Raw genomic sequence first — 13,289 nt, 5'->3', positions numbered from 1 at the left:
GCAGTTCTTAGAGTGTACGCAACCGTTTTCTAGCAAGGCGCTCGTACTCACTTTGCTGGCAAGTCTATGTGACTCTATTTCAGTCACAAGCGGTGCCTTTAAATAGCAGAGGCTGCTATGAGAAGTCGACTTCGAGGCAGGGAACTGCGTCGATGTAGCGTTCTACACATCGTTGACGCATGCTCCCCATTGTGGTTGTGTTATGCAGCGGCATGAGACAAAATCTGTTCTTTGCACGGCTAGCAGGCTTTGCAAGTTGAGGGGAGGAGGGGGGCGGGGGGTAACCATGGCGGGAGCTAGTGCACAACTACCTGGAGAAGACGCACTGGTACAAAGGGCTCTATTCGTTTTTTTTTGTGCTCAGGGATAATCTTTGTGCCGTTAATTCTTTGCACATCTTCAGCTTTCTCTTGTGACCCGATTTAAATGTTATCCTAATATTTCGTGCAATATCATTTCATGCATGTATTTTCCTAGCAAAAAGAGGCCCAGCCTTCTAATCACCGTAGAGACAATTCAGGAACAGCTATTTCAACTTTTCTTTTTAAGTGCTCGCAAGCAGAAGAGTACTTCTTTCAGAGCCCTGAAGATTTTCTTCCCTCTTGCAGGCTTGTGAATCGCTGCCCAATCTAGTACTACTTGCAGCGACAGCCGATTTACCATTGCTCGAGTGTGTGACGGGCGAACTCACAGCAATAAATGCCTCTGCTAGGACACTAACCTACACATGGCATGTCAAAGGACAGGATGGGGAGCCGGAGTAAGTTTATATTTCTACGCAGATTTGAACCAGTCAGACACTTAGGCTAGAGAAAGAATGTCCCAGGAACTTGAACGAAGAGCGAATGTGCGCTACCATGACGCGCAATTGATCTATGCGTTCTTTGTTCGAATAATGAATATTTTGTCGCCTCATCAGACAGTAATCAGTGCTGATGTAGCGTCGTTAATTTCTCCACCTTCCCGATCCCCGTTAATGTCTCCCGATCCCGCAGTGGCCTGGATCGACCCCGCGTCCTTCGGGTCAGCAGCCGAGCATCCTAACCAATAAGCTACTGCGGCGGCCATAATATTAATTGCATGTATTTTAACAAATTATTAAAAACATTGCAGCATTGTGAGTGTTCCCTGCCTCCTTTCAGGTTTCCGCAGTCATAATGAAGTTTAAAATTGATTTAGTACTAGTTTGCTGCAGCAAGCCGGAGTTTTAGCTTGCTGTCGGAAGGCAGGAAAAGTGCTGCACAGTATTCTCGGCTAAGTAGTTTGATAATTTACATGCTTGACTAGTTGCAGCGTGTTGGACAAGACACACTGGCGCTGCTCAACTAGAACCTGATGATTCACGCCGGAATCGAGTCAAGTCTTTTCATTGCATTTCATTTGGTTTATTAAAAACGAGGTCACTGTTATTACAAAAGATGTGGAAACAAACATTATGGTGACTACGTGTCGAGGATTCTTTAGAGCGTTCAAATATAACGCGATGTACGTAACAGATTTGACGTAGACAGTTCTAATGGCTAAAATCTATGCAAAATGCGAACAAGCTGCTAAAGTACTTTTCTTTTACAGCGAAGTCTTCCCCGTTGAGTACGTCTTCGGCAAAGACGCACCTGACATGGCTGTGGGCTTTATAAATTCAGGTAAGCAGTATTGGCGCGGCGAATCTTTGTACTTATTTTTTTTTAATTCTTCAAAGCAGCCGGTGCCCGGCTTTATCGCTTTGTGTGCAATGCAAGACGCGACCATATTTATCTCGATTGATCGCATCTAGGCGGAGGCGATTTTAAGTGGTCCCGGAATTCTGGTAACTTTGCAAGCCGTATCTCGTAAGTTCGCGATCAGCTTTAAATTGAGCACGGCCATTCTATTGGACGACAGCCGAGCACGCTTGTTGTAACGTCGCCACTGAAAATTGGAAAACTAGGTTTTGAGGAGAAGAAATAGTACAAGTAGAAACCATTAAGAACACACTCAAAGAACAAAGGAGACGATATCAGACAGCGGAACAGAAAAGGAGTAGAAAACTCATGGTTAAGGTAATTATCTTGGCTAGCGACCTTGCCAGCAAACTAACAGAGAGGCGATCGGCGCTATTTTTACTGGTTGCAAAGGCTTCAAGAATTTCTAGCGAGAACTGTTCCCGATGTTTCTCCAGACTCTGCATTCATGAAGGTTTGGCTCGCATTTGCCCTGTTGGCAATGTTGGCGGTGTTGGCACTTAAGGGTGAGGTTTCTTTATGGCGGCGATCACCCCATAGATACAGCGTGCTCATTCCAGCGATCATTCACAGATCGGCCTTTTTGCCAAAGTGTCTGTTTTGCGAAGTTTCGGTAAGACATTAAAAAGCCTGCAAAATTTTGAAAGCGCTGGTTCAGAAAACTGATTGTCTTAGTAGCACGAACTCGCATAACCGGGAGAGAGTTCCCTCTCAATATGGCGCAATGCTGGTGTTCCCTGCGCCGTGTAAGCTGTCGCAGCTATGCAGAATTTTCGAAAAGGTCCCGTCGTTGTGCTGGCTGCCATAACAAGCACCCAAACGCGTATGTTCTCTGCTGCACAGATTTCGGATATCGGATGCCCCGCTGAGCTGTGCACAGCGTGCATGGTGCAAAGTTCCTAGCGTACAAATGACCGCCTCAGAGAACAGGCATGCTCTGTACGAGGCAAAAAGCAGAACTAATATCCCACTCCATTGTAGGAACTTCCGCGGCTGCTCCTGTGCAATAGGGAAGAGTGTAATCATAGAAGAGGTAAAGAACGGCTTGAAAACAAAATGCAGCCGTTGTAACTTATTTATGCTTGGGGCATAAGGCTTGCGCGAAAGATCCGGTCATGTGCTTCGAAGAGAGTTGATGCAAATGTGTGAGCACGTTTTGGTGGTTCGTACACGCACTTCATTACCATAATAATTGATGTAGACATGTACCATCATTTATTTGACTCTATGGTAGCAAGGTATCCGCTTCGTCTGTTCTCCCTAGTGCGATCGCGTTCTGCCAGTCGATACAGGCTGTGACTGCAAAGGCGGGTTGTTCGCTGCATAAGTGTCTGAATAAAACCAGTTCGGAGCAGCGCTTGTCCCATTTCTTCTCCTGTTGTTTGTCTGTGCGTGTGCTTTCAAAATTTGACATGCTATATATAACTAGCCCATGCTATACCAGCATGCTATACCAACTAGCACGCTATAAAGTTTGGGCTTTCTGCACTCTCTATTGGTGCAGAATATACCGTAATTTCTTTATCACTACATTCCAGTTCTAGATAAGGCGCTTCTAAGTACAGTCTGTATAGAAATTTAGTAAAAACTTTTGTATTTTAGGCCTTATTTGAGCTTTGCGAAGTACACACCAATCTGGAGTGTGTGTTTATCGGGGAGGTTAAGGAAAACACGAATAAAAATGACAGCAGTGCTTTTCAGGAGTTCGTAAGAGCTTAAGTAGTGCGTCATCCGCAACTATTTAAGTTCAGGAACGGCAAGTGCGAGAAAGTTTTGTAAAGCTGCTCGTTGATGGCGACGTTCAATCATCTTTTCATTATAGTAAATGAAACTCCGGCCTGCAGGCTACTAAAAGTACCGGAAACGGAACCACAATGCTATGCACCGTTCTAGACCACCTACCATTTTTTCTGGCTTCCCACTCAGTTCTTCCAGTTCAAACTGCCAGTAGGATTCTGGGGCCCGTCGGGTTGGACCCCAGATGGGTTAGGCCCGTCACGGGAAAAAAGTGGAGTTTTCGCTCGGCTGCTGATTCAAAGGTCACTGGTTCGATCCAGCCGTAGGAGTGAAATTCAAAAACACCCTCGTCCTGTGCGATTTCAGTAAAGAATTTCAGACTATCTAAATTATTCCGGAACCCTGCACCACAGTGTTCCTCAAGCTCATGCATTACTTTTCAATGCTAGACGCTATAATTTTAAATCCTACCTTGGGAAAGTGTTTTCGAGGTTAAATTTTGAGGGATGGCATCGGTTTTTGTAAATTTTTGCCAGCAGGCCGCACGGGCCAACTTTTCCTTTAAACCAGTCAAGTTCCCATGAAAGAAAAAAACTACAGTTCCAAAACAGATGCCAGTACGCTATTAGGTACAAATACGCTTCCAGACAATTCTTTCATGTAAGCTACGTGCGACGCTTTTTTCGTTTCCTACCCTGGCTGACTAACAGGACAGCAGAATTTTAACTGCGTTGAATGCGAAGAAAGATGTCTAGCATTACATGACCATGCAAATTACACTCAGGTGGAGATAACTAAATTCTGTTCAAATGATCTTTTGTTCTACCATACCCTGTTTTCTGGCATACGCTTTGCCGACATCCTGTGCTTACTCTACAAGAAATCAGCGAAATTATTAACTTTCTGATTGCTTCAGAAATTTTCTCAAGTAAAAGAGCATTTCTTTGTGCAGTCCATAACGTACTGTGTGTTCTCGACTCTACAAATCAAGAACTGTATCTTCGCTAGCTGGTTCATTGTTGCAAAAGATTAATCGAGCGCGACGAAAAAAGCTAGGAAACGAGAAAACACACAATACAGAACGGGCGCTTACTACCAATTCTTTTTCGATTCATAAACCACCACGATATGTACCAGTGACTCAAAACTACGGGATATAGTAGACCAGTGGACAGTGTGAAAGATGGCCTCGAAACGGTCGACGATCAAAGGTCATCAGCACACAAGAAATGCTTGTATTTACAGTGGGTTGGCTGTTTGGGCTCTTATCACACGGGCACGGGGTTTGTTGTTGCTTTCTATCGCTTTATAAAGATCGTCGAGCGTTTTGGGGCAGTCTTTCGTACTGTCGGTTGGCCAACCGTATCACGTGCTAAAGCCGACTGGAATTTATAATGCTGGTTTATGAAACAATGAAGAGTTCGTAGTCAGAGCCCGTCCTGTGTTTTTTGTCTTGTCCTTGTTGCGTCGCTAGAGGAAATTAGCAGCAAAGGCCACAGTTTTCAACTTTTTTTGGTGTAAGAATAGACGAAGACACTATTTCCAGGAAAAATTATAGTCAGGTACACAAAATAGGCATGGTTTGGAACGAGAGTAATTGCTTACCGACGCGCTGCGTTGCATCAACGTGGATATCCTACCTTTCCTCTCTTTTTCAGATACTTCAAACCCTATACCGGCGCAGGCAGTTTACAGTGATTATGCGACTTGCTTGATTGAGACGATGGTTGTCGAATCGCAGGAAGGTGAGTGTTTCGGCTTTGAATTTTAAAAACAGGTTAATCGTATGTGATTTTGAAAAACAGGTTCTCTCCACTCTTTTAGCGGCGACATTCGGCGCGAGCCAGCGTGGTTCGAAACTCGGGAGAGAATTCCTGGAACTCTGTGCAATTAATGGAGTCGTCACTCTGAATACAACCGAAATACTTCGAACTTAGTCTTAGCGCAGCCATTAGCATGAATGTGCAGACCTTTCTTAACACTTTAAGGATACTACAGCTGTGCCCATGGGGAAATAATTTAAATCTTAATGATGAACAGGACCCCTGGAATCTAGGAAAGGTATTTTTGTGTGTTCAAAGCCCCATGTGGTAGATATTCACAATAACACACTGCTCAGCGACTTGGTTCATGTTAGAAAACGTCTCAGCACGACGACGGACCAAGTGGCACGCATGCGCACACTACCAGCTGTTTATTCGACAGCGATGGGGCATATATACACACCAAACTCAATCATGTGACACATCGTATTATTGGTCGAAACCCAGCCAACAACCAGAAAGATTTTGAACCCACAGTATTACACCATTCGTCCTATCTTCCGCTTGTAATGCACAGCTCTTGTTTCCTGAAAGAGCGAAACAGAGCAATTAAAACGAAGGAAGGCAGTGAAAGATCAGCGTAATATACCGGATCCCATTCTTGCATTGCCATTTCTAGGTGGGACCAATAGCCAGATGGAATGCCTGTCAGAACCGTAGATTTGTCGGGAAGCTCCCGCTCTTCGAAACTGGTCACACATTGCAAAACCTGCCAATGCAGTCCGTATTTTGACGCCACTGTTTTGTTGTTTTGCTGTGTTGTTATGTTGTTGTAGAAGCAGGTCATATCTTCCAAGAAGCAAACTCGTGGGTCAGGAGCCCTATAGCCGCCCTGTCTAAGCGAGAGATAAAACTATCTGGACGTGACGGACACCTGCAGGTGCTTACGAATCCTGCAATGACTTTTCATTTTAATGTTTTTTGAAGGTGATATGAGCTTGTCTCGCGGCGGTTAGGTAATTACTCATGTTTTTGCGATCAAGCAACCGGTTGTAAAGTTGGCGGTTCTATGTGTCTTTCCTTTTCCTGGTCATTGGTTTTATTTGCGCTCTTTCTTTCAAGATGCAATATTAACTCGCCCGTTGCTCTATGTTGATACTACTATTGCCGTTTAATGGGGCTCTGAAACACATTCTGATGAGAGGAAATCAACTCCCTCAGCCACTTCAATATGTTGTCATTAAAATCTGAGTCAAATAATACACTTCTACATGCAGCAGAGAACGCACAATAGCGCACGAAAGTTAACGACCTTCCCGGCGACATTTTCAAGTTCGCACCCTCCTCCGTGGCTCGCACCTGCGCATGCAAGTTGAGAGATTGCGACTGGTTAGATTCTTTCAGACGTCACGCAGCTACCACGGCCGTGGCCAATATGCCGCGTAGCTCCGGCGTTTCAGGGAGCTCCGCTCGCTGAGGCCGGGTCGGTGAAGGAGCGCCAATGCTCCAGCGTGTAGAAAGCGACAAGAGGAGAGAGGAAGACGAGCAGATGCTGTAACTTAAATTTTTCGTGCAGATAACTCAGCCTCTACAAAGAGCATTAAAAAAAATCTTGCTGGACAATATTTTTGAAGCGGCGTGCTTTAACATCCCACGCATACCGAAACTTTATTACGGCTCCTATCAAAGCCCCTTTATTGAAGCGATGGGACACATCGAAAAAACAGAGTGAATCATTTATAGCAATACCACTTTCACAGAAATGAAGCAGTAGCAGTCTGAAATCTTTGCAATAATAGAAATAATTGCAATAATAGCAAATACAACAGCAGCAACAAATAACACCCATTTTTTCTGCCCCGCAAACTTGATTAGAGCAAACGATGACATCAGGACAAATCATGTCATCAAGTAAATTAGCTAGAAAGAGAATGCTATTTCTTGGAGGAGCCGCACAAGTTTCGCTAACAACTATGCTGCCTTTTCTTGATATAAAAATGCCTCAAGCATTCCGCGAGCCACCTGATTGTTACACCTGCCATTAATCCCAATATCACTTAGCACTGGCTCACAACTGCATTGTTAGCAGTGTGGTTGCAAATTCCACCCACGTGTTCTTTCTAGTGGCTTCTCCTGCTAGCGGAGGTGGTACATTTTGCCACTACAGAGCTGAGAATGGAAGTGGTTTGATACATGGTTCAGTTTTGTGTGTATATATGTCTAATCTCTGTAGAACAAACAGTTAATGCGCGGATGTTTTTTCTCATTCTTGTGCCGACATCCATTTGCGCCCCCGTTCTATCGCAACGAGCTTGATATCTGCACTGCACAGCCATCAGGCGGCATTCTTAGCAATTAACATTGCTGACGTCCATTCGCGATAATACTTCTTTTGTCTCAAATAAAAACCAAGAAGATGGGATAGTAGTATGCAGCGGGGACAACTATGATTGCAGTAGTATATGTATGCTCACGCGCACGGACCCGAAAAGGTATCATGCGGTTTTTTTCCTCTACTCCCCTGGCTCATACTATCCGTGTTTTGGAGCGAACAGCGAAAAAACAACCAAGACTATTGTCTGAGAGGCACGTACTTAAGTGGCAAAGAATGTATATAATGCTCATCTAAAGTGACTGAGGTGTGAAAAAAGGCTTTACACCACGTGCCCAATTGTGTCGCGACATGAAGGAAGGTGCCGCAGCGCCCTTGCAAAAAATGTACACAGAATACTTACTACATTCGAACCAGTGCGGCTAATGGCGGTCTACTGCAAAGTGCAGGGGACTTAAAAGCCGCAAGATACTTATGTGGCTACTCGTATGATATTGTGAAGGGAAAACACTTAGCAGATGCAATCAGGAATGAAGTGGTAACGATTCTAACAGACTGAAGCGAGCCTGCTCGAGTGGGGAGTACTGTCTCTACGGACACTAGTCTGAAATCAACCCCGAGGTAAAAATCTAAGACATGCATCCCGGCAGAATTTGAAGGGGAACTTGGGAAGCGATCACTTTATCCTGCAGACTGCAGTGAAGTGTAAAAAGAGCAGCACGAAGAGGGAGCGAAAAGGAGGAGCACAGCATTGAAGGTTATGTGGCATGGGCGAAAACGGTTTTGGAGGCCGTGGCAACTAAGACCAAAAAGATTAAGATATCGGAAGACTTCCCGGCCATTGACCCGCGTTTATTGCAGCTATGGGAAGCGACGAGAGGTCCCACAAAGAGGTGGAGGAGGCAGAAGCTAAACAGGAAAATAAAGAATACAACAGCAGAGCTTGCAGAGCACGCGGAGCAGTATGCCTCGAATTTGGCCAAGGCTAACTGGCACAAGGTCTGCGACACTTTCATTAGCAACTTGAAGATAACGTGGTCCATATAAAGATGCCTGATGGACCTAGGAAACAGCAAAACATAGCACAAAGCAAGCCTGTTGAAGGCCATACACAACTTCAAGGGGAACGAAAGGGAGCTCATTGCAGAACTTAAAGGATTATACATACAATCGTAGGATGTCTGTGTGGAGATGGAAGAATACACGGGCACACAGAATGAGGAAATGGACAAGGAGATGACAACTTGGGAGGTGCATGCCGCACTCTTGGACATGAGGAGGGATACCTGTCCTGGTAGAATGGGGTTACCATCAAAATGCTAGGCAACTTGGGCGGCATGTCGCTCAAGGCCATTACAGAATCCTTTAGCAAACGCAGTTACGATGATAAAATTCCTAAAGAATGGAAGAAGGCCGAAGTCCTGTTTATGCCGAAACCCGGAAAAAAAAGATCAATATTGAGAATTTGAGGCCAATATCGCTATCATCGTGCACCAGAAATCTTATGGAAGAAGTTATATATAAAATACTTCACAGACATTTAGATAAAAGTGGCCTCTTCCCAATTACAATGTTCGGGTTCGGACCAAACCTTTCTACTGAAGAAGTACTTTTACTGGTAAAAGAAGGAATCATCGGCAAACCTAGAGGCTATCAGACGCGGGCAGTCCTAGCATTAGAGCTCAAAGATGCATTTTATAATATTAAACATGATATCAAGCTCAAAAGGTTTCAGGACTGGAATTGTGGTGCAAGGACGTATAATTATATCGAAGAATATCTCTCGTACCGAAGAGTTAGGCTCAATGTCGGAGAAGAAAAATCCCACCGCGGGGGGCAGTGCTCTCCCCTTTCCTGGTAACATTGCCCTATTAGGGCTACCGAGTAGGCTAGACAGCATACAGGGTGTGAAGCACGTATTATATGCTGACCACGTTACGATTTGGACCTCCGGAGGGTCAACTGGGAGCATGCAGGAAAGGCTACAATGTGCTCCGGATACCGCGCAACGATATGCTAATAGCTGCGACCTACAGTGCGCACCCAACAACTTGTTGTTACCAATATTTCAGAAGAAAGAAAATTCTGATCCTGTTGATAGTATTTGTAGGGGGAGCGCAAATTGAAGAAGTGTCACATGCAAATATCTTAGGTCTGTTAAAAGACGCCAAGGGCAACAACGCGGAAGTCATTAGGCGATTGCAGGGAACAACTGAGCAAGTTGCGAGAATGATTAGTACGGTATCAAACCAGGAGCATGGGCTTTAAGGAAAAGAAACCATGGAGTTAATCCAGGCTTTTATTTTGACGACGATAGCTTACACAGCACCATACCTGAAATGGAAGAAAAGTGAGAACAAACTGGACATCATAATACGCAAAGTCTATAAAAGAGCACATGGTGTCCCGGTCAACGCGGGAACAAAAAGGTTACTACACATGGGGACTCACAATACTCTTGGCAGAATTAATGAAGGACATTCGGTATCGCAGAGGATACTGCTGTCAGGAAGCAGGACAGGAAGGGACGTACTCGAGAGACTACGCCCCCCCCCCCCCCCCTGCATTTGCTCTACGGAGGAAATAGAGGAGTTGGGAGATCAGCTTGGAAGCAAGGTTGAGGTGCAGCCCACTCCGAGAAATATGCGCACCGAATATCATAAGGAAAGAGGAAAGGATAAGGCAAACCCCATCAGGAGAACATGGGGCGCAATGGAAAAGGCAGTTTACGTGGACGCGGCAGGATCGGTGTACGGGATATCAACAATAGCATGCATGGATGCGCACGGAAAATTAGTTAATCGGACATTAATTCAATGCCAGGGCGATGGTTTGCGGGAAGGTCTCGTGTTTTCTGACTGCATGCCGTTACTATACAAAAGGAAGGATTGGTAAGCACGATAACAATATACTCAGAAGTAAAGAAGGTAGACACTTTATATCCACAGCCATCCTGACTGCAGGACACTCTGCGGATGTTGGAAATGAAGGCGCTCCCGCCACTGCACGCGCGCTATTACCCCGGGTGTCCCAACATTCGCAGCAACATAATTATTCTGAACTGCTTTTAAGTTATAAAGATTTGCTACAGCGTTTGAGATTAATGAAGAAACAATCCGCCGAACCAAGCAAAGATCTAAACAGGGCGGAACGGGTAATATTAAAGGTGCACTGAAGAGGAATCTGAACTCGTCTTTTTTCCGCGGAAACTCAATCTACACGCTCTGAGCATTCTTAGAAACCTCGATTTATTGACCTGTGTGGCCGATTTCCCTTATTAAATTGAATTAATGTCTAGCTCCCGCCTTTTTTTTTGCATTCTCCCTCGTACGGTGGACGGAGTCGACCAACGTGCGGAGTGCCTTTCACCCAGTCCCGTGGCGGCTTGCCGCTCTGCCATCGGCGGAGTAATACGTAGTAATCCGCAGAAATAAATAGTCCGCGCGTATTTTTATTTCTGCGGGCTTATTTTGCGGCTATATTATCTGCGAATGAAACTATTTATTCACAGAAACCTAAAAAACAACATAAAGCGAAAGCAAAGCCTCCACGGAGCTGGCTGAAAGGCACTCCATGCGTTGGTCGACTCCGCCCACCGTACGAGGGAGAATTCAAAAATAAAGGCGGGAGCCGGACGTTAATTCGATTTAATTAGAGAAATCGGCCACACAGGGCAATAAGTCGAAGTTTCTAAGAATGCTCGGAAGATGTAGATCGAGTTCCCGCGGCAAAAAGGCGAGTTCAGATTCCTCTTCAGTGCACCTTTAAGTAACTTGATATCGAATACTTACATAAATCCTGTCAAATTTCGCTATATGGTTCCAAATTAGTACGATCCGCATTGCGCCTTCTGCGGTGAAGGGGCTGACTTATACCATGTGATATGGTCAAGGCAGAAAAACCGAGCTATACAAAGAATCAATAACCGAGCATCTGAAGACTGGGCGGCGGCGCTGTTCAGGTCACATTCGAAGTCCAGCTTTCGCTGGTAAACCTGACAAGAGCGGCCAAAAAAACCAATAGGCTCCTGGAATGAGGGCCTACTCAACCACTTTGTGCATAAAACATTTTCCTCTCTCTGAAATCAGTGCGAAAACATTGATTTATTGTTCTCGTTGTTGGTCGCATAAAATGGCGCGTACCCGCAAGGGGGATTGACCATAACCAGGCGGGACTACCTGTATTGCAAATTGCATACAGTCGACTAGAGACGGATTTGGGCTACGCAGTAGACGACGATGAGCGCGAGACGGAGGGCTCGCGCTTCCCGAACATACTATCGACAAAACAGGATTTTACCATGGTCAGAACCACTGGATGAGTTCGGCGAGGAAGACCACGATGAGAGGACAATGCCACGGCACGGAGTGCTTGCGTTTATTGGGAAACAGTCGACAAGAGAACATTTTGCTACGCTCTGAAACTTCGGATATTGGCCAAGTTATGAGTAGAACAAGGTGCTTTCGGGAAAGGTTGGTAAAGTGGACGGTCAATTTTTTGGTAGCGCTTCCCCTTATTTCAGTTGACCTGACAATATAGGCGCTAAAATAGATGTCTTATGAGCAAAACATTTTACCTCTTCGGAAGATTGATACACCAGACGGCCGATTTTTTGCAGCACTTCCGCTTTATTTCAGTCTACCTTATAATTTACGCGCTAAAATAGTGTGTTACGCATCAGCCTTATGATAAATGAAGCCGCACCTATAGCAACCACTTTTAATGGCTCTCAAACTCAAGCTGTGAAATATGCATAAAGTACGTCATTGGTATACAGCGGCTCGTTAGGTTTCCATAGGATCTTTACTTGACATTTTGCAAGACAATGCGGGCTACTACCGTACCAGAAGAACCGCTCAAATGAGGTGCTTCGGGAAACGGCACAATTTCCAGGAAGTGTCGTAATGACGCTCCTAATCTAGGGAGATCCGTCTCCTATGGTCATTTTGTCCGGAGCAGCTTTACGCGCGACGTGACCGTGGTCGGTATTTACTGGAACGCCGGAACTTGGCAAACGGTAGGTGCCCTGTATAAGGGCTTCTTATGTCGTCCTAAGATACGACGCACAACAAAAACTGCGGACTTGATTTTGTTGCAAAACAGTTTTTAGGACTGTGAAGCACCATGATGAAGGAACGTTTTCTTTGTAAGCAGCTCATAATGAGATCGATACAAAATGTGCACATGTCTCCGAGAGGAAAATCAGGGCTGTTCTCGTTTCCCTTCTGCCTCCAAACTTCAGTCATCACTATCTTAAAAATGTTAATCCTAAAAAAGTGACCATAGAGGGACGTACTAAAGCGACATCTTACTGAAATCCTTCTTATTTCTTTTCCTCAGTATGTGTGCAGTGGGTGACACCAGAAACAGTGAACGATGTTTCCGAAGGATGCAGCGCTGCTTTCAACGAGAAGTGCGGCGGTGGCGTGGTGCTGTACAAGAGTGATACCTGCAAATAAAATAGCGACCCACTGACATCCGATGCCTTCGGATCACATCCATTTAAATCAAAGTGCGAGTGTATTTTCTCACGAATAAAGCCAAAAAATCAGCCTGGCATTCGAAAGTCTGTTTTTGTGCGTATTCCCTGCCCTGGTTAACCAGTGTGACCACACGAATCTTCGTCTTTGGGGACTAAAGATTAAAAATGACAAGCTGTGGTACCCCCCCTGCTGATGAGAAATCGGAAACTTTTTGGACTGTCAATGAATGGTAACGACTGTCCGTCACTAACGG

At 45.1% G+C, this 13,289-nt stretch overlaps 1 protein-coding gene across 1 annotated transcript; it reads left to right on the top strand.

Annotated features, from left to right (window-relative positions):
* The first annotated feature begins 286 nt into the window (after positions 1 to 286).
* Positions 287 to 13,012, top strand: LOC149360601 (uncharacterized). The gene is made up of 5 exons (XM_089567881.1): positions 287 to 328; positions 609 to 760; positions 1,573 to 1,643; positions 5,117 to 5,203; positions 12,894 to 13,012. The coding sequence occupies exons 1-5, from the start codon at positions 287 to 289 to the stop codon at positions 13,010 to 13,012; spliced, it is 471 nt and encodes a 156-aa protein (XP_089424007.1).
* Positions 13,013 to 13,289: the final 277 nt, after the last annotated feature.

Source organism: Amblyomma mixtum, chromosome 2, assembly GCF_055824585.1.
Source record: "Amblyomma mixtum isolate Tamu chromosome 2, ASM5582458v1, whole genome shotgun sequence".
Lineage (NCBI taxonomy): Eukaryota > Metazoa > Arthropoda > Arachnida > Ixodida > Ixodidae > Amblyomma > Amblyomma mixtum.
Note: the sequence above shows the minus strand (reverse complement) of the source record. Positions and strands in the feature narration are given on the sequence as shown.

Excerpts from the sequence above, each read along its gene's own strand:
- LOC149360601 (XM_089567881.1), top strand. The coding sequence starts at position 287 with ATGGCGGGAGCTAGTGCACAACTACCTGGAGAAGACGCACTG. Across the intron at positions 761-1,572 it reads GGACAGGATGGGGAGCCGGA|CGAAGTCTTCCCCGTTGAGT; the intron begins GTAAGTTTATAT and ends TTTCTTTTACAG. Across the intron at positions 5,204-12,893 it reads GGTTGTCGAATCGCAGGAAG|TATGTGTGCAGTGGGTGACA; the intron begins GTGAGTGTTTCG and ends TCTTTTCCTCAG.